Source organism: Candoia aspera, chromosome 4 (assembly GCF_035149785.1).
Source record: "Candoia aspera isolate rCanAsp1 chromosome 4, rCanAsp1.hap2, whole genome shotgun sequence".
NCBI classification, from domain to species: domain Eukaryota; kingdom Metazoa; phylum Chordata; class Lepidosauria; order Squamata; family Boidae; genus Candoia; species Candoia aspera.
In genome coordinates, this window is record NC_086156.1 from 115,917,036 (window position 1) to 115,942,361 (window position 25,326).

A 25,326-nucleotide genomic window follows, 5' to 3' on the forward strand; every position below is an offset into this window, starting at 1 on the left:
ATCATTTGGTACCTGTAGCTCCTTCAGTTTCTTCTGCAACTGTGAGGCCAGAGCCTGTTCGTCTTCAATCTTGCTGTTCAGCTGGTTGATGTCAAACTCTTTCCTGCAAAGGGAATTCTGGAAAGTAAACACTTTTCTACCTCTAGCATCTTTCCCAGGTCCACAAGATATCCATCTGACCACTTCCTAACTTACTGGGCCTTCATAAAGCATGCTGTAGAGTCCAACCATCAGCAGCTACGGCATCCAACTTTTCAACCAGACCAACGGTCTCCACTATATTCTATATTTCTTTCATAAAACTTTAGACTCCAGAGCCCTATGAAATGTGTTCCTGGATTCCAGTAACAACCAGCCATTCTCCAATTTGAAGAAGGAAACTTTAAGCAAGCAAATTTCTTCCCAACCAGTTATGGACATGGCACCGGTTCTGTTGGGATGATAGGACCAGTTTCAGTTTCATCTTTATTTTGGAGGTAGATCTGAATGTGCCTTGAGTTTTTCTGTGCTGACCCCCAGCTACCCCTGACTGAAGAACCCAAATGCACAGAATTGCTATTTTCCTTACTTTTTAATTTTTTCTTCCAGCTGTTGTTTGTCATTCTCTAAGTCCATAATGTTCTCTTGTGCCAACTTAAAGTCTCCTTCAAGCTTCCTCTTGGACCGTTCAAGATCCATCCGCATCTTCCTCTCCTGTTCCAGAGAACCTTCCAACTGTTTAGGAAAGAAGAGAAGAGACTTCGAATGCAAACTGAATGTCACCAAGTGTGCCTTCAAATATTATGCTATGGATTGTGGAGCATGCCACTAGCCATGGCACCTTTGCCAGCTGACCTTCTCTGAATGTTCTGGGTCTACAGTCCCTAGAACTTGGAGTCAGCATGGCCAAAGCGTGAAGGAGCCAGTAGATTTACTTCCTCTCCATAACTCAATGGCATATAAAATAAAGCCAGGCATATCCCAAATCTGAGTCTACAGATGTCAAAGTACAAGCTAATAATATAATGATGGATGCAAATCCCATCATAGTTGAGGGCAATAAGTATTATTATCTTACAAGAAGCCTTCCAGGGTTGGTTAGAAAAGATCAGGCTAGCTGGACCAAGAATATGGCTTGCTGGAAGGACACCTTCTGCCTTTGTTCACTCACATCATCTGCTTGTTGTTCCAGCTTCATTTTGGCTTTGGTGAGACTGTTGACTTTGTCTTCTTCAACTTGGAAGTCATCTAATGCTTGCTGGTGGGCCTCCTGCAGTGATTTCTTCTCCTTAGTAAGTTTTGCAATGATCTCATCCAGACCAGCCATTTCTTCAGTTAGGTTTTTCACCTGAGGGGAGAACAAATTGACAAATCCTAAGATATGAGTAATTGTGGGAAGGAACAACTCTGGAGATAACTATATGTGTGTGTCCACAAGAAGATTTTAGCTTGAGATCAGTCCATTGCATAATACCCAAACTCAGCTGACTAGACTAGAGTGTGATCAATGTTGTCTTCTCAAACAGGTGAAGATACACTCAGGAAATACCCACCAGACTTTGGAGCTGTTAGTCCAATCTAGTCTTACTTAATTATTCCAGTTAAGCCATATATTGTTCTTATTGTCCACCAGCTTTGTGAACGGTCGCCCCAACACAATTAGTCATGTGACTACTCAATCCAAACTGAGTTGAATGAGATTCCAAATCCACTTGAATACAGGGATGCCAAATTTCCTTAAACACAACCACCTCTACTATTACTAATAATAATTTCAACCAAATTAATCAATTTTGGAAATGCTTGGTGGGCAACATTCAGACTCAATGCAACTTGCTCAGTTCATCTCCCCAGGTCTTGGCTTCGTTGGAGACAACCTGTCTCGCCAAGACCAGCTCGCTTCATGCCCATTCTTAATACTTTCAACGCACCTTGTTCTCCGTTGCGTGTTTCTCCTTCTCCACCTTAGCCAAGGTTAGCTCCAAATCATCTATGTCCTTCTTCAGTTCTGAACACTCATCTTCCAGCTTCCGCTTCTTAGCGGTGAGCTCGGCGTTCATTTCCTCCTCATCCTCTATCCGTTCGGTCATCTCTTTCACCTTGGCCTCCAGCTGGATCTTGTTCTTGATCAGCTGGTCGCAGCGTTCCTCAGCATCGTTCAGATTGTCCTGCTCCTGGGGGGGAAGGTAAGGATAGAAGAAAAGAAGAACTTCAGGACAGGGAGCAATGGCGTCAACTTTGGGGGAAAATGGGAGAATAAGGTGGCCTACAGGTACTCACAGCCTGAACTTGCAGCTGGAGGTCATTCTTCTCCTGCAGCAATGAAACCATCTTCTCCTCCAGTTCTTTTCTCCGGGCTTCTGACTTCTCCAGCGCTTCCTTCAGCCTCCCAAATTCCTCTTTCATCGTCTGTCAAGGATATAAAACAGTCAGACCTACAGACCTGGCAGATCAGCCATCGCTGCTTCCAGCAGAAGACAATGTTATCCCATTGGGCGGATTCATGTTGCAAAGTTGTCCCGTGTGTTTCCTGTTTTGGGTTGCAGGTGCTTAGGAAGAAATTCCCCCCCAAGATCTACTGAGTGATATACTTGTGGGATTTGGTCTTCCCTGTTAGTCTGCAGCTTGGCCAGGGAAAGGAGGAGGAGTCGCCTGGTCATTTTTAAACGAGCCAGCCGAATTCACAGATCTGGGGTTCATCGGCAGGTTGCAATGCAATTTTTCTTTTTCTCTGAGTTCTGCACTGTGGTTCTTGACAAGGTTGAGGTGGGGAAAAATTTCCATCACCCTGAGCATCTAAATGAAAGGCAGAGTGTATCTCTAATAAATGAATATAAATGCAAATATTAATGTCCAGAAGCACCTGGAAATAGCCCGGGATGGCCATTGTGCTCGGTCCACCCAGAACAACGACAAAACTCTTTAAGAACCTCTGAGGTCTCTGGATTGGTCTGGATCTCTCCCTTCAAACCACCTGCGCTCTGAGGCCGTCACCTGCATCTCCTTCTCTGTCTCCGCGCTCTTCAGCAAAGGCTTGATCTTGAAGAAGAGCTTCATCCAAGGCCAATTTTTCACTCCCATGAACGCACGGATGTTCCACTGAATAACGAGCAAGGCGTCCCTGGTGAAAGGAGCCAAGGAGGGTCACAGGGTAACCCTTCAGAAAACCCTTTTCTCCCTTCTTCACCCTCTGTTCCACGCCCATCAGCTGGCAGCACGTTGCTCCCCAAGTCCTGCCTTTATTAAACCTAGATTGACACCCATGCCAGAATTCAGTCTCCGAAAACACTCAGAATTCACAGCAGCTCAACTATCACTGCAATTCAAAGCAGAGTGTGCAAGAAGAGGGCCATTTTACAGGCAGTCCTTGTTTAGCGACCGCCTCGTTTAGCGACCACTTGCAGTTACCACGGTGATGAAAAAGTAACTTTACGACCAATACTCACGTTTATGAACTTTGCAGGTCTGTGAAGTGAAGGAAGGCTGAAGGAAGATCATAAGCACAGTCGCAGTTTGTAATGGTATGTGAGAAAGGCCTTGAAAGGTGGGCCGAAGGATGCTGCTTAGGGAACGGTCAGATAAGGGAGGGCATAGCCTGCAGCTGCATAGTGGGTGGAGAAAGAGGCTCAGAAGGAACCCACCCTGGCTTCCCAGGCTGTAAAGGTGACGGTGAGAGATTTGTACTTGCAGACTTGCAAATTTCTATTAATGTAGCCTTACAATAAAATAGAATTAGCTCATCTGGTCGTGTTTCCTGTCTGGTCTACTGGGAAGACTGACATCAATTAAAATGGCCCTCTTCTTGCACACTCTGCTTTGAATTGCAAAGATAGTTGAGCTGCTGTGAATTCTGAGTTTTTTCTAGGACTGAACTCTGGCATGTGTGTAAACAGATTCTGGTCAGGGTGTAACAAAGTCAAGACATTAAAAATCTTGCAGAGATAATAAAAACAATCCGTTAAAATCTAACACTGAATTAAGCTAATGTCAGGGCCAGAGGCTTGCTGGAGCAATGCTACTTTTATTAGTTTTCCGAACACCATAGAATAGGGACCATCCAATATGTTTCCAGGGGGACAGGGTGCCATAAAATGGGGGCCACCACTGAGAAGTCCTGGTGCTCCTTATGAGCCTCGCAAGGAGTGGGGCTGCATAATGAGCCTGTCTTTGGTGACCAGGCCAGATGGCACATCCAATTTTGGCTGATGCAGACGTCCGTCCCTCTCCTGAGTTGAAAACTTGTCACCTTTTGTCAAATCACCAGCTAGACAACAGCTGAGGAATCGGAACATCTGCAATCTGGCTAAAGGAAGACCCCCTTTCTGACAATATCCAAGAAGAGGGTCTTTCCCATATTTTTAACCTTGTCCTTCTCAGTTGGCTTCAGCTTCCATAACCTTGATCTTCTGTAGGACTCACCTCCGCTCCACAATCTTCTTGAACTCAATGCGCATGAGCTGACCCCTTGCCCGGGCCTGGATGCGTGTGATGATACGGGACAGGCGTTCATCACGCATCTCCTCCAGCTGGCCCAGCAACCCTGCCTTGAAAAATACCTGTGGGGTTGTAAGACCCAAGGGTTTTTTATTTTATTTCTTATTTTATTCACTAAATTAAAAAAAAGCAGTGAAAAAGAACACAAAGACATAGTTACAAGATCCATTTGTAAAACAGAAAGCCGTTTTGTTTGTCATTTATACCACAGAAACTTTTAAAGTTTTAAAGCAAAATGTTTCAGCTTTAAGTTCACATGGTGATTGAAGGTAAACTCCTTCAAGTTTTGGTTCACTTCTGTCTGACTTCACAGGTTCCTGCAGGGGTGTTTGCAGGGTGTGGTCAAAAAAGTCAAGATGGGGCCATGGTGGCAAGTATGATTGAAGCACCATGCTTAAAAAACAGGCATAGTTTCAACCACCCTGTTGTAGCTGCCATCTTGACTTTTTTGACCATGTGGACACTGCTGCCGGAAACAGCGTTGAAATGGCCTGCCACTTCTTTCTTCTGGACTTTTTTTTAACCTCCCAGACTTAATGTTTTCTGGTGGTCTGTCATCCAAGGCTCAATCCTACTCAGCTTTTCAAGATCAACCCAAACCAGCTAAGGGCAGCCACGAAGTGATGAACAGCCTCTAAAAATGGAGGAAGCTGCCCCTGTTGAACATCTGCCTATCATGAAGCCCTAAAAATTACAAAGCCTTCAATAATAAATATAAATATAAATATGCCACCAATCCTTAACCTGCTCAGACGGAGCACCTTCTGCAGCCAAGAGGCTGTTCCAAGACAGGACAGATGGATCATCCTTGGTGCATCGGCCTGTCCTAGAAATTTTAGGCCCCACTTATAGCACCAAAATATGCCAGTGATACTAATCCCTTTCCCTTTAAAAATACCAATTTCATTCTGGGTTGGCAAAGCATCTTTTAGAGACCCTTAAAAGGAGTGTGCAAAACGTGAACCGCTTCTTAACTCTTCGAATGTCCCTTTTCAAGGTCAGAACAGACTCGTTGAGGGCTAGAAGATTTAATCCCCAATTCCAAAGCTCCCTTTCTAGGGTCCTTGTGGGAAAAGGGATCTGGAGGGCTGGGGGGAGCCACAGGCCCCATTCCAAATTCGCTCACCTCACCTTGGTATGACCAAATTTGTACTGGTTGTGGTCAATGTCCAGGGTGCCCAAAAGTTTTTCTGCCCCCTTCCGGCTGTCTATGAACTGGCCCTCCGGGATGGCCGCAGGATTTAGGATGCGGTACCTGGCGAGAAAGGACAGATTCTGCTCAACTCTCCTGCCAAAGTTTAACTGGAAGCCTCTGAGGTTTGACAAGGACATAGAAGCAGCCCGATGGGGTTTGGGATTCTTCTCCTGAGAGCTGGTTCCTTAACTATCCAACTTCTGCATCCGATTGAGAGTACAGGGATCCGCCACCCTGCAGGTGTGTGACTCTGAATCCCCACTCCCCGTCTTCCCGTTGGCCATTTAAGAGCACTTAAACCTCTCTTATTCTCTATTGAACCACACCAAGGTAGCCCTCTGTTCACCACACCACCCAACGTCCCATTGCCTAATAATTCTAAGATTATTAAGAGAGGAATTGAGGAAGAGGTCACTGTTACAGAAAGGAAGGATGGGATGAAAAAGTTGAGCCTGGTTCCTGTTGACCCCACGGACATATCTATATGGTTGTCAGGGCAGCTATATAGGAAGAATTTGCCAGTGACTTCTTCTGGAAGGGTTTGTCAACTCTCTAGTCTAGTTTACAGCAGGATCTCCTGGTGGTCTCCCATCCAAGCCCTGGCCCTGCTTACTTTCCAAGGACAGACAAGGCTGGCCAGCTGTTGCCACCATTAAAGTAAGAGGGAGTCTGATGTGATTCCCCCAAATGGTGCTTTTGAATGCCAGAGGAGTGGGTTCACCTTTGCCTGAAGTCCCCGTAGAGAATCCGGTTGGGGAATCCCTTCCGGCAGATTCGGATCCCCTCCAGGACTCCATTGCAGCGTAATTGGTGCATGACCAAGGGGTTGTCCATTACACCTGAAAAAGGAAATGAGAGAGAGAGGGATGAAGAGGGCAAGAACATTGCCCCTTTAGAAACGTGCATCCCATGTCCACTGTCTGGATTCACACAACACACTAAACTCTGAGGGCATAAAAAACACAAATGATGGGTTCAGGTAATACGTAATGCTCAAGAAATGCAATAGTATATCCTAGATTATGCAACCTGCTGTAATGGTCTGTGAGAACGACCTTGAGGGACGGGAGGAGGAGGAATAGGAGCAGCAGACTAGGCAACGGTGAGATAAGAGGCAGCTGAGCCCACAGAAGCAATGGGAGTGTGGAAAACGTCTCCAAAGGGACCCTCCCTAGTTTCTTGGATTGCAAAGGCGAGGGGGGAGAGATGTACTTTCAGACTTGCAAGTTATTGTAACCTTAGGGCTGATATCAAGCTTGCAAGTCTGAAAGTACATCTCTCCCCCCTCGCCTTTGCAGTCCAAGAAACTAGGGAGGGTCCCTTCGGAGATGCTTCCCACACCCCTTTTCCTTCTGTGGGCTCAGCTGCCTCTTATCTCACCGTTGCCTAGTCTGCTGCTCTTCCTCCTGTCTCCCAAGGTCACTCCCACAGACCATTACCCCTGCTCAGATAATGGGCTGGTTCCTTTCACCAGGTGCCTAACCTCCCTTTTAGATGATTGCAGCATGCTATGCAAACTCAGTTACTGAATCTTAGCCAGTCTTAAACTCCATTGCTTCTTGTCAGAACCATACTGGCTGGGAGCAATTCACAATCTCTAGAAGTCTAGTACTTCCCTGCCAGAGGTAGCCTTCCACCGTGCCCTAGGATGCTTCTAATACATGCAGATTTTCTGAGCTTTGCACAAGGATCCAATCTGCAGCTGCCTAATGCAGGAAGAGCCATCAGTGCAACCCTGTCTGCCGCCTTTTGCAGCAAAGACGAGGCCAGGGGTCAGCCGATTTGGCCCATGCCCAAGTCTTGGCCCATGATGAAGACTAGCACCTCCTTACTGGCTTTCTGCCTGCCATTAAGCAGGATATGAAGAACCAGAGAAGCAGCAGTAATTCCCGACTAACTACAGCAAGGATATAGATGCAGGCCGACTGAAGGAATCTTGTGCCAAGGGTTTCCCAAACTGAATGTCTGGCCGTCCCATCCCTAGTGGATCAATTTTGTTCCTGCTGGATTACCAGGTGCCTTTCGTTCATTGGGGATGATGCACCGCACAAAATGAGGGTGGGTGGTTTTGAGGTTGGCCATCAACTTGTTCAGATTCTCCTGCCAGAGATGGAGAGGAGAGGAGAGAAGGAAAGAGAGATGAAATGTTCCATTTGTTTCTCCTTGCAGACCCCAGCAAGTGATAAGCCATGTTTTTCAGACTTGGCCACTAAGATGTGTGGACCACAACTCCCAGAATTCCCCAGCTAGCATGCACAAGGTGTTCAAGTTTGAAAAACACTGCTATAAACAAGGTTCAAAAAACCAGTTTTGGATTCTAGACAGCTCAGAAGCCCTGACCATCTGCCCCTGGGAGGTTCTGTTCCTCAGAGAGGAGAGGACCTCTGACAGATGTGTCCAAGTTTCTGGTTCTCCCCAAACTCAAGGATTCCCCCCACCGTCAAGACTGACACATAGCTCCTCCTCCTCAACAAGGCCAGGTAGAACCCATCCTTCTCATCCCCAGGGCTTCAGCCTCATACCCGGTGAAGTGCTGAGACAGTCTGGAAAGATGACCCTTTCTTCTTGGAGCCTTTTCCTTTCCCGCCTTCTCCACCTGGGGGAAAAAGAGAGGGTTTAGGCATGAAGATCATTGCAGAACTAGATCATCTGCGCAAGTGTCCAAGTCAGTGCTTCTCAACCTTGGTGGCTTTAAGATGTGTGGACTACAACTCCCAGAATTCCCCAGCCAGCCATGCTGGCTGAGGAATTCTGGGAGTTGAAGTCCACCATTTTAAAGATTGAGAAACACTGATCTAAGCTGACAGGAGATGGAAAGTTGAAAGACCAGTGCCTTTTCTCTACCACCCAACCCTTCACTTGTTCTCCATTTTTCATGCATTCCATTCCAGCTTCTGGCAGCGTCTGTTAATCGCATTCATCCATCTTTGGCTACCCATCCTGGATCCATATCTTTGTATACTGTCATTGGGTGATCTTCCCCTCTTTCCCATCCTCTCTTTACGAGTTTGTTCCTCCAGATGAATCCTCATCCTCATCCTCACCTGCACACAGAAAATCCATGTGTCAAAGAGAGAGGGCCAATTGGACTCTCTCTCTGAAGCACTCATGGTTTCGGTGCCTTACGTAATTATGTGTTATCCCATCTGTAGCTTTCTAAGTCAGATCCTGCCACTTTCTGTGTTTTGTCTCTCCCAATTCTCCTCTTTGCCTTCTCCAGGCCATCTCCAAGATTGGGAAGGCCCTCAACATTGGGAGGTAAGACCCATCCTACTTCAACTGTAGAAGATGGTGGGGAAAGAGTACCCTCATTAATATTGACTGTCAGGGGCCCCAACTCTTATTTTCCTGAGTGGCATTAATGTTGAGTCTCCAAGAGGCCTTTGGGGTCATCAGGTGGTGGTTCCTGGAGCATCCTCAGGTCAGGAGCATCCTGGAGATGCCGAGTGTTTATGCCAGTCATGACATACCCAATGCCCTCTTCCTTGTTCTCTCCCTGTCTCACCAGCCTCACTGCCAGCATAAGTAGAGAAGAGTGTAGCCAGGAGCTTCAGGGCCGATTTCTGGTAGAGCCCCACCACAGTCTCATTGAGGGGGTCCTTGTTCTTCTCCAGCCACCCATTGATGTTGTAGTCAACGGTGCCAGCGTAGTGGACGAGGGCAAAATGTGCCTCTGGCTTGCCCTTGGTGTTGCGGGCTTTCCCAAAGTTGGCCGACTTGCCCAGGTGGTTATCGTACAGCTTGGCCTTGAAGGTCATGTCGGTGGCTTTGGGGAACATGCACTCTTCTTCCAGGATGGACATTATGCCTAGAGGCTGTTCCAGGAGATGGAGAGCAGAGGGATAGCAATGAGGATAGAAATGACAGAGAAATTCCCCGGGAGAGTGTTGAATCTGGTACAAAATTGGAAAGATGCCAATTCTACAAGTCACAACCCCAGAATGTCTGTCTGCAGGATGGGGCTACTCAACATTCCAAAGAGAATTCTGGAAATTATGGAGTGCACCAGTGAGGACTCAGAAAACCATATTCCACTTTTCTTTTTCAAAAGCAAAGGTCTAGCCTAGCTTTCCCCAGTATTTTGCCCTTTGGTGTGCTGAATGGTAGCCCCTTAATTATCAGAAAGTGCAACAGTTTTATCAAGAAATTCCTTTTCAGGATGACCTAGATATAAAGAGATATAAAAAGAGTTCATTGGGTTAAGACAATGTTTTTCAAATTTGGCAACTTTAAGATGTGTGGACTTCAACTCCTTCATGGCTGGCTGGGGAATTCTGGGAGCTGAAGTCCACATACAGTATCTTAAAGTTGCCAAGTTTGAAAAACACTGGGTTAAGAAAATATGTGCATATACAGGTTGGGATGTAATGCAACAATCATAGAAAGTTCCAGTTTGAATCAATACAGTACAGGTAGTCCTCACTTAATGACCACAATTGGGACTGGCATTTTGGTTGCTAAGCGAAGCGGTCCTTAAATGAATCTGACCTGATTTTACGACCTTTTTGTGGCAGTTGTTAAGCGAATCACCATAGGTGTTAAGCAAACCATGTGGTTGTTAAGTGAATCACGCAGTTCCCCATTGATTTTGCTTGCCAGAAGCCAGCTGGGAAGTCAAAAATGGTGATCACGTGACCATGGGACTGCAACGGTCATAAATGCAAACTGGTTGCCAAGCACCCAAATTGTGATCACATGACCACAAGGACACTGAAATGGTTATAAGTATGAGAACCAGTCATAAGTTGATTTTTTCAGCACCGTCGTAAGTCTGAACCATCACTAAACAAATGGTTGTTAAGTGAGGACTACCTGTATACTCATTCTAACTTAGCTAGAATGTTACCTGACTGAGTGAGCCCTTAGGATCGAAGCATAGGTAGACAATGGTCTGAGAGACACACCATCTTGGTTTTCTGGTTACACATTGTTATGGAAGTTCAGACTAAGGACAAGTGACCCAAGGCTTCATAAGAATCTGAAAGAATATCCATCCTCTTATGGAGAATGATGGATTGTTTTGGTCCAACGGTGCATTACCATCCTCTTCTAATATCAACAGTCTAACCAGTAAAATCAGATATTCCTAGAAACTGGAACTCTCTTCTTGCTAACTGTACCCTACTGTCAAGTTATCAAAGGAAGCTCAGTCTGGGATATGTTTTGGAGAGCAAATGATATGAGGTCCACACAGCTCCAAAAGCCTACCTTCTCAATGAGGTCAATGCAGGCCTGCAGGTCCATGCCAAAGTCAATGAACACCCATTCAATGCCCTCCTTCTTGTACTCTTCTTGTTCCAGCACAAACATGTGATGGTTGAAGAACTGCTGTAGCTTCTCATTGGTGAAGTTGATGCAGAGTTGCTCAAAGCTGTTGAACTGGATGGGTGAGGGAAAATGAAATTAAAGATGGTGCAAACTCAGCCCATCAGCGTAGGTACAAGGCTGCCTCACTGCTCCCTGTGGTTCCTGTTGTAACGGACTTACATCAAAGATCTCAAATCCTGCAATGTCCAGCACTCCAATGAAATACTGCCGAGGCTGCTTGGTCTCCAAAGTGTTATTGATCCTGACCACCATCCAGCTGAACATTTTCTCATACACAGACTTAGCCAGGGCACCAATGGAATAATACACCTGAGTGGACAGGAGAGATCATGGATTTGTGTAAAGAAACAAGGCAGCCATTGTTTCATCCAAGCACCCCTCAAAAAAAAAAATTAAAAAACTGTCCCATGAAGGTCCTCTCCATTCCTCTCCTCCCCACCCACAAGACTCTTCATGCATGACTAGCACTTCTCCAGCTGACCAACAGGAAGTACAAGAATCAGTGTCCAGCCAGGGCCTTGTTCTCTGTCCCTCTCTGCAGCAAGGAAAAGAAAGGTTACCTCTTCGTTCTATTTAAGGCTGGTGTGAGTGGGATGTGATGCCCTGGCATCTTGACATTGTCTTCATAAGTGAAAGATCAGGAAATGGTCACAAGGCATCACAAGGCCTTGACTTCAGCAGGAAAGAGGGAGGTGGGGGGACTGGGAGGGATGATCCTGCAGGATGCCCAAGGGAGACCATTGACTCTGGAGCTGAGGTGTTCTCCCTATGCAGAACTGTTTTCCTGTTCCACAGCTAAGCTGGAAGTTTATTGGTTCACACATAAGTCGGAACATGCTTTGTTTCTGGCTTAGCCTAATATATGAATCCCGTCATCTTGCTAGTCATCATGGCTAAGGGGTTGGTGTGAAGCTAGCTATCTTGGTTTGTTCCACAAACAATGGTTGAAAACAAAGCACAACCTTGGTAACTTCATGCGGTTGTTATGAGAAATAAAAGGGGCAAGGAACCAGTTATGCTGCTTGGATAATAGATAATCTTAACATAGTATTTTTATTTAAGTAGTCATTTTAATTAGATTGCTTTGGATCTCTGCTTAGCCCCTTTCTGATGGATTGGGTTTTATTTTATTTCTACTAGCTATTCTTAAAAAATATTTTTACTGAAGATTTTGAGAGAAAGTATGGAAACAGAAAAAGAAAAGAAGAAGAAATGGATTTTAAAAAATCAAGCGAATAAACAAGTGATTCTCAAGTATCAGTAGCCTTTTAAAAAGGTTTCACTTTCTTTTAAACTGACAGTGTGCATGTTTTCCCTTTTGAGTACCTGGGAAATACGTTGAGGCTGGGAGTGGTCATGGTGGGGAATCAAATTCCTAAATTAAAGAAATGACAAAGTACTTAATCAGAAATAATATCAAGACTGGAGAAGTTCAGATGCCCGGAGGCACGATGCAACTTCTCAGAGGCCAGGGAAGAGAACAAAATGACCGGTCATCTCCCCTTGCATATGGAGAACAAGCTCCATGGTTGAGTCAAGCCATCCTCTAATATCCCACAAGGCTATAGGACGCTGCTACACCAGGAGCATTGTGGGACATGAAGAAGGCTACATCCATCTGTCTTAGGCTCCTTCAAGGGTCAAGCCCTCAAATGGCATTGATTTAGGAATCCCGCTGGCATTTCCATCCCTGATCTCTTCTTTATCTTCTGAAAGAACACAAGAGCCAGACTGGATCACACCAAACTTTGCTTAGCCCCACAACAGCCGGGCAGCTGCCTCATAAAGCCCATAATCCGGACATAAGGGCAGCAGAGCCAAATGTCCCTAACACTGAAAGAATACCTTAATTTTGTGACCGATACCTTGATCTAAACTCCTAGACCGCAAGCCATGCAGAGGAGTCAAACCTGTCAAGGTGTCGTCTGGGACCATGTGATCAAAGGAATCACGGAATCAAGGCTACCAGTCTGACTTTTTTGACCCTGCTCCACAGATGCCCCTGTAGAATGGCATTTTTGGAAACCTGAGAGTGCTTTAAAATAATAGCACGGCCGTAACTTATGCCCATTTTTCTCAGGTTTATGACGCCTGAGATAAGAAATATCCCAGTACCATCCATTCCCTCAATTCAGCTTTATGATCCCAGTTCCTCATTTCCTTCTGGCTGATGCCCAGGCTTTGATGCAGAGCCGAGCGTGCAAGATTGAATCCTGCCTTAGAAGGAGATAAAGCCACCCGCCAGGATCTGCAAGCCGCTGTGTATTTGCGCCCCGTGAAATCTTTGTCTTTTTGGTTCCAGCTGTCACGGACATAGCTGAAGGCCGTTGGTGGGACAGGTGTTCCCCAAGCCTGGCTCCCCCGCCCCCGAGTCCGGAGCGCCAGCCCTTCTCCTGAGCCTGTTTTTTCCAAAGCAAGGAAAAATTCCTACGCTGCATTTTTTACAAGCAAAATTCTCTCTTTATCAGATAGCCCTGGACATAACAACGAACTTTTGAGTGTTTATTAAGGTTGTTCTCTCACTCTTAACGAAAGCAGAAATAAGGCTCAGCAATAATTTTATTTCTACCCTGCCCCATAACATGGTCTTGAGTCCCCTTTTTGGGAGAGATGGGCGGTGATAGAAATTTGAAGATAAATACGATAAATACATAAATGGTCTTCCTTTAGTCCCCAGCTATGAGTGAAGCAGCCTCAGCTGGACTGTAAAATAATAAAATAAAATAAGTTATTGAAATGTCAATAACTTGCACAATGCTGATGACACTCTTTAATAGCTGAAAATGCAAAGGGTCTACTAATAGAAGTCAAGGAGCATAGTGAAAAAAATGGGACTAAAATTAAATATAAAGAAGACCAAACTAACGACAACAGAGAGAATGGCCAGCCTTAGAAGTGGCAATGAAGATACAGAAGAGGTGGATAGATTTTGCTTTTTAGGATCAACTATCCAACAGTAAAGGAACCAGCAATCAAGAAAATGCTCCACAGATTAGTACTTGATAGAGCAACAAGAAAGACCTTGGAAAAGATGTTCAGATGCCAGGCTGTGTCCATACCTACAAAGATCAGAATCATGCAGGCTATGTGGGTTTCCCCATGACACTCTATGGAAGTGAAAGTTGGACTTTGAAGGACTTCCTATCCTGAAGAAGCAAGATAGGAAGAATTCTGAACTTTGGTGGGGAAAACCGAGAATATCATGGACATCCAAGAAAACAAACCACAGGATTATCAAACCAACCAACCCAGAGTTCTCGCTTGAGGCACAAATGACCAGGCTCAAATTACCTTATTTCAGACACATTATGCTCTCTGGAGAAGGCTCTAAAGCTGGGAAAGGTGGAAGGGAAGAGAAGAAGATGATGACCAGCAGCAAGGGGGATGGACTCAGTTAGTGGTGATGGGTGCAACATTAGAAGACCCATGGGACCCGGTTAGGAACAGATCACTCTGAAGAAAATCTATCTATGTGGTCGCTAGTGGTTGACATTGACTTGATGGCACATCATCAACCAAAGTCAACTTGAAACCCTTTTGGTTTCAAATTTTAGTGCATGTTGATACAATATTGCGGGAAAAAATGTAGTAGTTAAAGAGGTAAATGTGATGTTGAATTCCAAATATGGAATTTGACAGTATATGACAAACTCTAGCTTTATTGATCCTGGGGCACAGCCAAAAGAATTGTTTGGTATAGATGGAGAGCACTCTACCCTCCTAATGCTAAAGAATGGATTGAGGGGATCCATTCTGAGCTTTCAAGAATATATTCGGGGTTAACCAATGCTTTTCACCTGCCATCTCACTCACATTTATTAAGTAAATGTTCGTCCATTTTTGAGCTGTTCTCGTATTTTAAAAACGAGAAGACAGAGCAATGTGTTTTCATGTAGTATTGTCTTAATAAGTACAGTATGGATTAATTTCATATTAAGATCCTATGGATCCCTTTTTATTTTTTCCTAGTTTATTGCCCCCTCCCCTTTATGTTTATATATAGATTTAAGTATAGCTTAAATAAATAAATATTTATTTTTTAATAGATTCAATATACTCAATAAATGTGAGTAAGATGGCAGGTGAAAAGCATTGGTTAACCCCGAATATATTCTTGAAAGCTCAGAATCCTCAGACTGACAGGTAACAGTGGGAATAATACAGTTATCCTCAGCAGTTTTCACCATCCCATAGCCAAGAGATCTGCAGGGGAGGTCAAAAAAATCAAGGTGGTGGCCCCAACTGTTTTTTTGTGCATCACAACACACATTAAAAAAGGACAGGGCTTCAATTGCACACATCCACACACACACACACACACGGTCCTGCGTTCACCATACATACCTTGCTCAGTTATTAAGTAAACCTATTTTCTGGGTTCACACAGTCCATTAAATCCTACACAAAATGAGTGAGCTGAGTTTGCATGTCCAGCTAAGCCACAGTCCTCCCCTAACCAAGGTTAAAGTGAATCAGCTTTAGTCTTTAGGTCAACTCAGCTGTGAGGACTTTGTTGGACCTGGTTAAGTATCATATACAGAGCTAGTAAATTCTCTACAGTGCCCTCCTTTGTGTTGAGGAAAGGTGCCATTAAGAATTACATCCCAAGCAGAAGTTCAACAGATGCTGTTTTCTCCATCGGTGCAGCTCTGGGGAAGGCTCCACCAATGCAAGGGACCTCCCTGTTGGGCAACTCCAACTGAGTCCAGGGGAACTGGTCCTCACCTGTTGGACATTTTGCCCTTTGGTGACATATTCATTGCCAACCTTCACTCGAGGGTGGCAGAGCCCCTTGACCAAGTCAGCTGAATTGAGACCCATCAAGTAGGCAGATTTATCTGCATCTGGAAAGAAAAAGAAGCAGTTTCAGCAAATTTCACTGGTTGTCTCCCATAAACAAGTGGGGCTTCCTGTGAGTTATTCATCTTCTGATGTTTCCTTCCTTCCATAGATGACCTCTTCTTCTACGACACCCAAAGGTAACCTTTCCCTACCTGTCTTCCTCCATAAGTGTTGCATTCCAGCTCCTGGAATTCCCAACCACCAAAAGAATTCTGGAAACAGTAGAGCAACACACTTGGAGGAGGACATGGAGGAAGACCCTTTCACACCATCCACAGCTTCTCCAGTCCTTTTTCCTTTGCCACAAGGTCCATCTCTTTCTCACCCTCTGTCCCATCTGGCTCAGCCTGTTCCTCACGCTGCTTCTGCTTGAACTTCATGTTCCCATAGTGCATGATGGCACCCGTTAGTTTGTAGACGCCAACTTTCTCCTCTGGGGTGAAACCCAGGACATCAAAGGCACTCTGAGTGGATCCGGGGGGTGGGGGGTGGGGGGTGGGGGGAGAGAGAGTCAATATCAATGAAAAGCAAAGAGGAAGTGGGTTACTTTTGTAGGATCAGACTTGCAAGTCTGGACTGCATGACCAGCTACCACCATGCACCCCTGAAAGGTTGGGGAGCCTGAATCACTTACATCTGTAGCCATCAGCTCCTCAGAGTCATCAATGGAGGCCACCGTTACCTCTCCTTGGGAAATGTAATGGTAGTCGTAAGGGTTATTGGTGACCAAGAGGAGGTCTGTTAGGAGAGGCAGGTGGAAAAACAGAGAAATGAGATGAGGTTATTCATAATAATAGTGCATGTTTGAAGATAAGTCTCCAGATGGAAGAACCAATGGGTTGAGTTCACACAGCATGCAAGAGGTAGTTTGTAGTTCAGGATCCTGTGGGGATACAACTGGGAAGAAACATGGTTTCTCAGTCCATCTTACTGCTGTTCCTTCATATCCACCCCAGAGACAAAGAAAGTCTGGATCACCATCTTTCACCAGCTGGTACCTCCATGGCCCAATATGATGGAGAACAGTTCCCATCATCTCAGGAGCCTGATGGAAGTAGTAGTGCAACGTATCTGAAGATAGTGGTGCTTAACAAAGATGGGGAGCCTGTGGCCCTCCAGATATCGCTGAACTACATCTCCCAATAGCCCTAGGAGGACAGCTGATGTTCCTGTTTCAACACTGGGCCAATGTTTTCTGTGGATACCGACTAGGACCATTCTATCCCAGCAACTCTATGGTGACAGGTCTTCAGATTGGCTGATGTCCATCTGAATGTTAAAAGACTATTTAATTCTGGAAAGGGGCTGATCTTTGCCCCTTGCATGGATGAAATATAGTTGGTTGGTTCATTTAGTTCTTCTTTTCATCTTCCTCCACACACCTTCTTCAATTTGCCCTTCAGTGTTATGGTCACAGAATTTTTTCCCCTACTCTCTTTCAGTGTAGACCAAGCCCAAAGAATTAAACACAACCATAACTATCAAACTAATATACAGGTGGTCCTCGTTTAATGACCACTCGTTCAGCAACTGTTCAAACTTACAACAGCATTGAACAAGTGGTAGTTATGACCGGTCCTTGGAGTTCCAACGTTCCCTGCCAGCTTCCCACAAGCATAGTCAATGGGGAAGCCAGCAGGAAGTTGTAAGTTGTGGTCATATGAGGTCCTCGCTTAACGACCTGCATAGTCTCTGCTTAACAGGACTGCTGGAACTGCTGTCACAGCGGAGTCACCTGATGTCACACTTTATGACTGCATCACATAGCAACAGCAATTCTGGCCCCAATTGCTGATGTAAACCAAGGACTACCTGTATAATGAGAACAAAATATATGGAGAACACAGCTTTTTTTCAAATGGATTTACCCAATGTCAGGACCAGGATCAGCACACAATGTGGCAGGGCCAATTTAATGATATTAATAACTTTAATATATACTCCCTTCAACCCCAAAGAAGATATGGACTTGCCTAGAAGTTCTGGCTTCTTATTGGACAAGATCTGGTAAAATATGTGGTAATTTCTCTCAGCTTTGAGCTGAAAAATAACACGAGACTTCTCCAGGAGATCTAAGGAAGAGAGAGAAAGGAGCAATAAAGAGATGCTAGGTAAAAATGAGAAAATGTAAAGAAAAAAACTGGAGTCAAAAGAGTAACTAGACTGCAATCAAATATGAAGAGGAAGTTGATTAAAAAAACATCTGTCAACAGAAGTGCCTATGGATGGATAAAAAGTCTGGAGAGAGAAGCTAAAGGTTGGATGGAAAGATGTACAGCTATGCAATTAATTAAGCTGTATTGAGTTGCAGGTGATTCCTGGTAACTGCAGAGACTAATGCTCGCCATTTTAATAGTCTCTGGGAATAATTTATAGCTCTTCCGGTAATCTCTTTGATCTCATCCATCCATCTTATCTGCTGTCTTTCCCCTTCTTTCCCGTCTTTCCATCTTATTTTTTTTTCTAGCCCCATGATATATAAGTCAGCTTTCCTCAGCTAGACTGGGGCTGTAATTGCTACAGTTCTCAACGAGTATTGGTGTGTCAGGAGGCCATTAGACTGGACGTTGGCCAAGGAGGGAAGGTGGACAGATGGACCAATAAAAGCTTTATTAACCAGGTGGACTTACAAGTCTCAATATCAGCAGATGCCAACTTCCCCGTTGCCCCGAAATGAATCCGGATGAATTTACCCTAAGTAGAAATGCAAGAGCGTAAATACGAAGAAAGGCCTGGATTTGGATCAAATCCTCCACTTATGGAGTTCACTGGATGGCCTCTGTAAGATGCTAGCTACTTCAGAGCAGAGCAGGGCATGAGTCATCTTAATTCAGAAATCAGGAAACCCTCCACATTAGATGTCTTCGCTCTTGATACCCCTCCACCGTGGCTATAATCCCAGGGGGGGCTTCTGTAGATCTTTCTTACTCAAACCTGATCGTTGGATTTGAAGCACTCACAAAACGGGAGGAGTTGTCATTCCGGACAGTCTTGGCGTTGCCGAAGGCTTCTAAGGCTGGGTTGGCCTGGATGATTTGATCTTCCAGAGTCCCCTAAAGGTGAACCAAATTGTCAAAACCCAGATGAGAAGAAGGATGGCTTGCTTTTTCACCCCGTCCCATAGCAACGTTACCTAACCCATCACCCTGAGTGAGGAAGTAGGGAATACAAGAGACACAAGGAATCAGCACCAGAATATTGGAATAGTCCACCTGGTTTTCCCCAAATAAGTTGGATGGTGGAATCCTGCTATCACATGATGGCTGGCCGTGATGTAGCTGTCATCAAACACTTCCAGAAAGAACAAGCTTGGAGAAGGCTGGCGGCATGATGTTCAAAGCGGACACATGGGGAAGCAAGCTCAGTTCTGCCATGATTTTAGTAGACGTTGGGTCATTTGTGCGATGACAACCCGAAATAGGGGACACTGCCACTTTTCTGAATTCCCATGTGATTTCTGGAAGAGTTTTGGAAGTTCTCAAGCACTGGGTCATCGGGTCATCTGGAAAGGTCTTTGCCCTTTCCAGGTCAAGATGGGTGGTTACCGTGCAAGCAAGTCCATGAATCAGATGTGGTTCCTCCTTGTCTAAGCAAAGGCCAGTTGAAGTGCATCTGGCTTCAACAAGAGTTTGTGGGGTTTTCTGGCACTAGACAACTCTGTTCTTCTTCTCCTAATTCTTAGAAATGGTAGAGGTGAGATTTTCTTCTTCAGAATGTTGATTTGAGAGGTTTTGCTTGGTTAGCTTTTGAGTGGTGCCACCACAGAATGTAGGCCCAAGAGTAATTTCCCTGCTAGTGACTTATCCCATCTCCTAACATCGCCCCACATTGTTTATATAAAGCTTGTCCTCAGTGCTGTTACTTCAGCTCAGCAATAGCTGGCTGACTCTAGGAGATGCTATGGGTCTCTAGGGGTGATCTTGCTTTAGGTTTGATTCTACACTCATTTTCAGAAGACCACACCTTGCCTTTCATCTAAGGAAGCAGAGGAAAAGGGGTGCCTGGACCTTCTCAAGATGTTACCAGCTAAACCCTAAACCCAAAGGAGAAAACACCAGGAACATGTTCTCAGGAGCATGCTATGAAAGAAGCTTCTCCGCACTGATGTTCTCCAGATGTTAGACCCTTAGTCCCATCACCCATAGCGACACACATCTGGAGGGAACCAGATTGGGGAAGACTACTGAACCCCAAAAAATGTAATAAGAACAACCTTGGTGGAGTTGGCAGCCTCTTTCTTGCGGTCCCCGATGGCAGCAATACTGGCAAAGTACTGGATGACTCGTTTAGTGTTGACCGTCTTCCCCGCACCGGATTCTCCACTGGAATGGGGACAGAATAAGGTGGAGGGGCATGGGAAAAATGTGTAGCTTTCATTTATGGCTGCTAAACCATCCACTTTTTAAAAAATGAATGCTTACAGCTTTTGAAACTGTAAACAGAACAAGCATTTTGATACTCACGTGATGAGGATAGATTGGTTTTCTCGATCTGGAAGAAAACAGGAAGCGTAAGATGGTGTTGGGGTCAGATTGGAGCTGAATTTGGCCCGGTAATTCATCTTTGACAGTAAATGGGTGGCTGACACCATCCAGGTCTACTGGATATCCTGGGTATCTGATCATCAAAGACCGAATCTTCATCAAAGTGAATGTTTCTCTATTACCCCCCTTCCCTCTGGAAGTTAATACCTGACAGGTAAAGTCGGAAAGATCCCACTTGCTAAGCATGGTGGCTCTTGCGTTCTCCACAGGACTCATGCAAGATCTGAGAATTTGGAATTAAGTTCTCCGGAGAATAAAAAGAGGGTCATGGGCCAGATGTGTCTTTTCCCAACACACAAACACACACACACACAGATTTTGTTCGTAACCAACTTTATTTGGTTACTCATTTGACTTTTCAGGGTTCACACAAAAACCAACCATTGCTTAAGCCCAGGATTATCTGTGGGGGTGTGGGGGTGAAAAAGCCAAGATGCACAACTGAAGTTTTGCTCTTTTTTTATGTGACACACGTACAAGACAGGCAGGGCTTCAACCACACAGCCCAGGCTGACATCTTGACCTTTTTGACCCCTTGTGGACCCCTGATTAATTCAGTGGCCTGTGTTTAACCAAGTGTACTAAGTCCTGAAGCAACGCATCAAGGTTAGAGTGTTATATGCTTGCTCGAAAATGACCTGGCGACATCTGCTTGGAGAATGCGGGACCCCGGGAGGCTTCCCTACCTGTCAACATGTATTGGTACGCATTGTCGGAGATTGAGAAAATATGGGGTGGGGCTTCGCTTCTTTTTTTGCCCCTGTAGGCAGCTACAACCTCAGCATTGTAGACGGGGAGCCATTTGTAAGGGTTGACCGTAACACAGAAGAGGCCTGAATACGTCTGGGAAAAAAGCAAAGAACAAAGGTATCATATAGCCGCTCAGAGTTGCTTGCTGAGATGGGCGGCTATAGAAATCGAATAAATAAAATAAAATAAAATAAAATAAAATAAAATAAAATAAAATAAAATAAAATAAAATAAAATAAAATAAAATAAAATAAAATAAAATAAAATAAAATAAAATAAAATAAAATAAAATGTATTACCCAAAATACATGATTCGAAGCAGCATCCTTCCCACCTTCTTTGGTATGTGATTGCACAGCTTTCCTCAACCTGGTGCCCTCCAGATGGGGTGAACTTCATCTCCCAGAATTCTCAGCAATGGCCACCTTCGCTGAGGAATTCTGGGAGTTGAAGTCCAAACATCTGGCGAGCAGGCATGTTGGAAAACTTTGTTTCAGCTAATTGTTTGGGGCAAGAAACCGGAAGAACAATGTGGGGGTTTGGGGTGGGGCATCGTTCCATGCGTGGCAAGCTCACAAAACCTGAGATTCCACAAAATATGTTAGTGAAAAGACCTTTCTCCCTCTTATCCAGAAAAAAATGTAATTTTTTAAAAAGCAGGGGTGACATTTGTATGGATACGTACAAGAAACACATTCTGCTTTCCGCAAAGGTCAAGAGACTGTGTGCACAGTTTGCATTTTAAAAAGCAAAGTATCCACCACGTCCTTTCTCCTTTTCCTTTGTGTACAGGTAGTCCTTGCTTAGCAACCATTTGTTTAGTGACAGTTCAGACTTACGATGATGCTGAAAAAACAACTTATGACCGATCCTCATACTTATGACCGTCGCAGCATCCCCACAATCACGTGGGGATTTGGGCACTTGACAACCAAATTCACATTTATGACCTTTGCAGCGTCCTGTGGTCACATGAGGTGCCATTTTCTACCTTCCCGGCTGGCTTCTGGCAAGCAAAATCAGTGGGGAAACCGCATGATTTGCTTAACAGCCATGTGGTCTGCTTAACACTTGCAGTGATTTGCTTAACAACCACCACAAAAAAGAGTCAGAAATTGGGTCGGAATCACTTAATGACCACTTCGCTTAGCAACCAAAATGCTGGTCCCAATTGTGGTCATTAAGTGAGGACTACCTGTAATATCTATCTATCTATCTATCTATCTATCTATCTATCTATCTATCTATCTATCTATCTATCTATCTATCATCTCTCTCTATTACAACAACTGCTAATAATAATCGATTAGATCTCTAAGACCACCAATTCAAAAAAGGGTCAAGGTGGTGTATAAAATTAAATGCAAGCAAATCCCTTGACTAAGGCTGATCTGTCCCTCGCTGTCATCAAAGTTGGCAATATGGTACAGGTTGAAGGCAATTCTCCCCTTCCTGGATTCAGAAAAGCTACCCAGCTTGGCCCTGAAAGTGGTTTGGAAAGCTAGACTGCCCTTAAGCCAACAGTTTTGGAAAGATGCAAAGACGGGTTTTCTGACAGCGGATGCAGCCAGAACCCATAACTCAGTTTGCAGAGGAAGAGAAGGGTGCTGAGCTTCACTTAATGGCCTGATTCACATTCCAGTCCCCAGCAAGCCATCTGGGCAACTTGGTGTCTGCACGACAACCTGAACCACAAAGGCATCCATTCTTGTCATGCAAATCTAGCCATGTGGTTCATCTTTGGCAGTGTTTCTCAACCTTGGTCCCTTGAAGATGGGTGGACTTCAACTCCCAGAATTCCACAGCCAGCCATGGCTGGCTGTGGAATTCTGAGAGTTGAAGTCTACCCATCTTCAAGGGGCCAAGGTTGAGAAACACTGATTTACAGCTTGGTGTGTCTGCAAACCCAGAAAACTGGACAGAGTTAACCATGAGTAAGGCCATTCTGTCCTACAGTTCATGCTTGCTTTTTCTGACTCTTTGATTTTATTTTCGACATTGTTTGGATTTACTTAATTACTACTATGCTTTCGGGGTTTTTTTTTCCTGTACACTTTGTACACTGCCCGGAGTCCTTCTAGATTGGAGCAAGTTATAAGTACTGTAAAATAAAAAAACCAACCAAATAAAATAAAATAAATAAATGCAGCCTTTTAGTTGGCCATTATCTGCCCTGCCTACTCTGCTGGGTTGTTGTGAGAATAAACTAGTGAAGAAGGAAATCCACGTATGTTACTTTGAATTCCATGGACCCAGATTAATAAATAAATGCAATGATTTTTTAGAAGAATGCAACTTTTCTGAGTTATGTTCATAAAGAAGGTGACTTAGATTCCAGGTGCCTCTTCTCTAGACCTGCAAGGTGGGGCAGGGGGGGTCTGCAGGAGGGTCAAAAAAGTCACGATGGTGGCCACGACCTTATGATCGAAGCCCTGGCCTTTTCTGCATGCAGTACAATGCACAAACAATGCATTTATGTAGAGTGGGATGCAGTTAAAAAGGGCAGGGTTTTGAATGCATGGCTGTGGCCGCCATCTTGACTTTTTTGACCCACTCCCTGCAGACACCCCTGCAAGGGGAAGTGAACAGGGATCATTGTGGTTGGGAGAAAATAAACCCCTATTTCCAGCGTGGCACCCAGAGATGAAAGTGTTTTCACTCACATAGATCATCCAGGAGGCGTAGCGCTCCTTCAGGTTGTAGAGCACGGCCGGTTCGTTCAGAAAGGTGAGCATGGCCATGTCCTCGATCTTGTCGAACTTGGGCGGGTTCTGCTGGTGGACATCGGTCTCCCTCACCGTCACCGTCTGAAAAGGGCCAGGAAGAAAATATAGGTGTTGGCTGTGCAATGGTATGTGGGAATGACCTTGGGAGACAGGAGGAAGAGCAGCAGACTAGACAATGGTTAGATAAGAGGCAGATGAGCCCACAGAAGGAATGGGGCTGTGGGAAGCATCTCAGAAGGGACCCTGCCTAGTTTCTTGGAGTGTAAAGGCGAGGAAGGAGAGATGGACTTCCAGATTTGCAAGATTCTGTTAATGTAACCTTACATTCTGTTAATGTAACCTTACAAAAAGGTAGTCTTACTACTCATAGTTTGTGCTTCTTGTCTGGACTACTCAAAGGGCTGACACTGACCCTTTTCTCAAGACTCTAGACTAGCCTTTCTCAACATTTTGACCCTGGAGGAGCCCTTGAAATACTTTTCAGGCCTCGGGGAACCCCTGCCCATTCAGGCTCAAATAGAGGCCAGAAGTAACCAAATTATTATATTCGTTTCATGGGTAGGCCTGTCTATATGCACTAACAGTGCTCTTAAACTAAAACTAAAGAATGAAATGTACCTCTTTAATGTGAAGTTGCCTGAATTTGAAATAATTTTTAAAATGAATCGTGATCTCCCCGGGAACCCCTAGGGACCTCTCCCGGAACCTGAGGGATCTACGGAACTCTGGTTGAGAAACCCTGAACTAGAAGGAAACTTTGGGAAAAGCTAGCGAGTGTGACTATCTGCCAACTCCCGGACTGGTACTTCTGCCCCTCTCGTCTCCTTGGGGGTCTCAATGCCTAGCTACCTGTCCTTCAACCTCGGTCAAGATCCCACCATGGCGTTTCCTTCATTGCTGTCCGCTCTGCACTTTCCCAAACATTCGAGTCACGATTCTCACTGGCTCTTTGGCATCCAATCCTGCCCCGCCCAAATTCCCATCTCAACCAGCTCCCCTCCGTTGCTGCCTTCCCTCTTGGACCCACCTTCCCCACAACCACCGCCGCCTCCACCCACCTTGCCGTTCTCCGTCTGCACGGTGACAGTCCCACTTTCCCGGCTCAACACTTTGGCCTTGACAAACTCCTCTTTCTCGTCGGGCACAAAACATTCATTGCGGCTATCAAAGGGCCGGGTCTGTGCTTCTAGGCGTTCCTTGTCCGATTTGCGAAGGTAGGGAGCCGCTGCTCCGAACTCGGCCATGGGTGCGTCACTCATTGTGTGCTGCAGGAGGCAGGAAAGAAAAGGCAGAGAAGGGGACTCAGAGGAGGGGATGCACAGTCACAGCCTGGATGTGTTTTGACAGTGCTGCTTGCACCTTTGCACTGCGAAAAGATTAAGCAACCCTGTAATGGTATGTGGGGAAGACCTTGGGAGACTGAGCGAAGAGACGCTGCCAAGGGAACAGTCAGATAAGAGACGGCATA

The 25,326-nt window shown here is 45.1% G+C and overlaps 1 protein-coding gene across 2 annotated transcripts in view; it reads right to left on the reverse strand.

Annotated features, from left to right (window-relative positions):
• LOC134495914 (myosin-6) overlaps positions 1-25,117 on the reverse strand; it is a 39,142-nt gene extending 14,025 nt beyond the window's left edge. Inside the window, exons 1-25 of one of the 2 annotated variants that reach the window (XM_063301571.1) lie at positions 24,917-25,117; positions 23,796-23,939; positions 21,069-21,225; positions 20,302-20,329; positions 20,052-20,160; positions 18,799-18,891; positions 18,469-18,532; positions 17,812-17,910; positions 16,473-16,576; positions 16,164-16,302; positions 15,722-15,840; positions 11,156-11,305; positions 10,877-11,047; positions 9,174-9,483; positions 8,191-8,258; positions 7,681-7,768; positions 6,390-6,507; positions 5,605-5,728; positions 4,399-4,535; positions 2,974-3,100; positions 2,260-2,388; positions 1,911-2,153; positions 1,151-1,327; positions 569-714; positions 13-103 (exon numbers count right to left, since the gene is read on the reverse strand). In XM_063301571.1, the coding sequence (XP_063157641.1) occupies positions 13-103; positions 569-714; positions 1,151-1,327; positions 1,911-2,153; positions 2,260-2,388; positions 2,974-3,100; positions 4,399-4,535; positions 5,605-5,728; positions 6,390-6,507; positions 7,681-7,768; positions 8,191-8,258; positions 9,174-9,483; positions 10,877-11,047; positions 11,156-11,305; positions 15,722-15,840; positions 16,164-16,302; positions 16,473-16,576; positions 17,812-17,910; positions 18,469-18,532; positions 18,799-18,891; positions 20,052-20,160; positions 20,302-20,329; positions 21,069-21,225; positions 23,796-23,939; positions 24,917-25,117 (3,336 nt within the window). Of the gene's footprint in view, positions 1-12; positions 104-568; positions 715-1,150; positions 1,328-1,910; positions 2,154-2,259; positions 2,389-2,973; positions 3,101-4,398; positions 4,536-5,604; positions 5,729-6,389; positions 6,508-7,680; positions 7,769-8,190; positions 8,265-9,173; positions 9,484-10,876; positions 11,048-11,155; positions 11,306-15,721; positions 15,841-16,163; positions 16,303-16,472; positions 16,577-17,811; positions 17,911-18,468; positions 18,533-18,798; positions 18,892-20,051; positions 20,161-20,301; positions 20,330-21,068; positions 21,226-23,795; positions 23,940-24,916 lie in introns of both variants that reach the window. The other variant, XM_063301570.1, reaches the window with a different exon arrangement.
• Between the last annotated feature and the right edge of the window lie 209 nt (positions 25,118-25,326).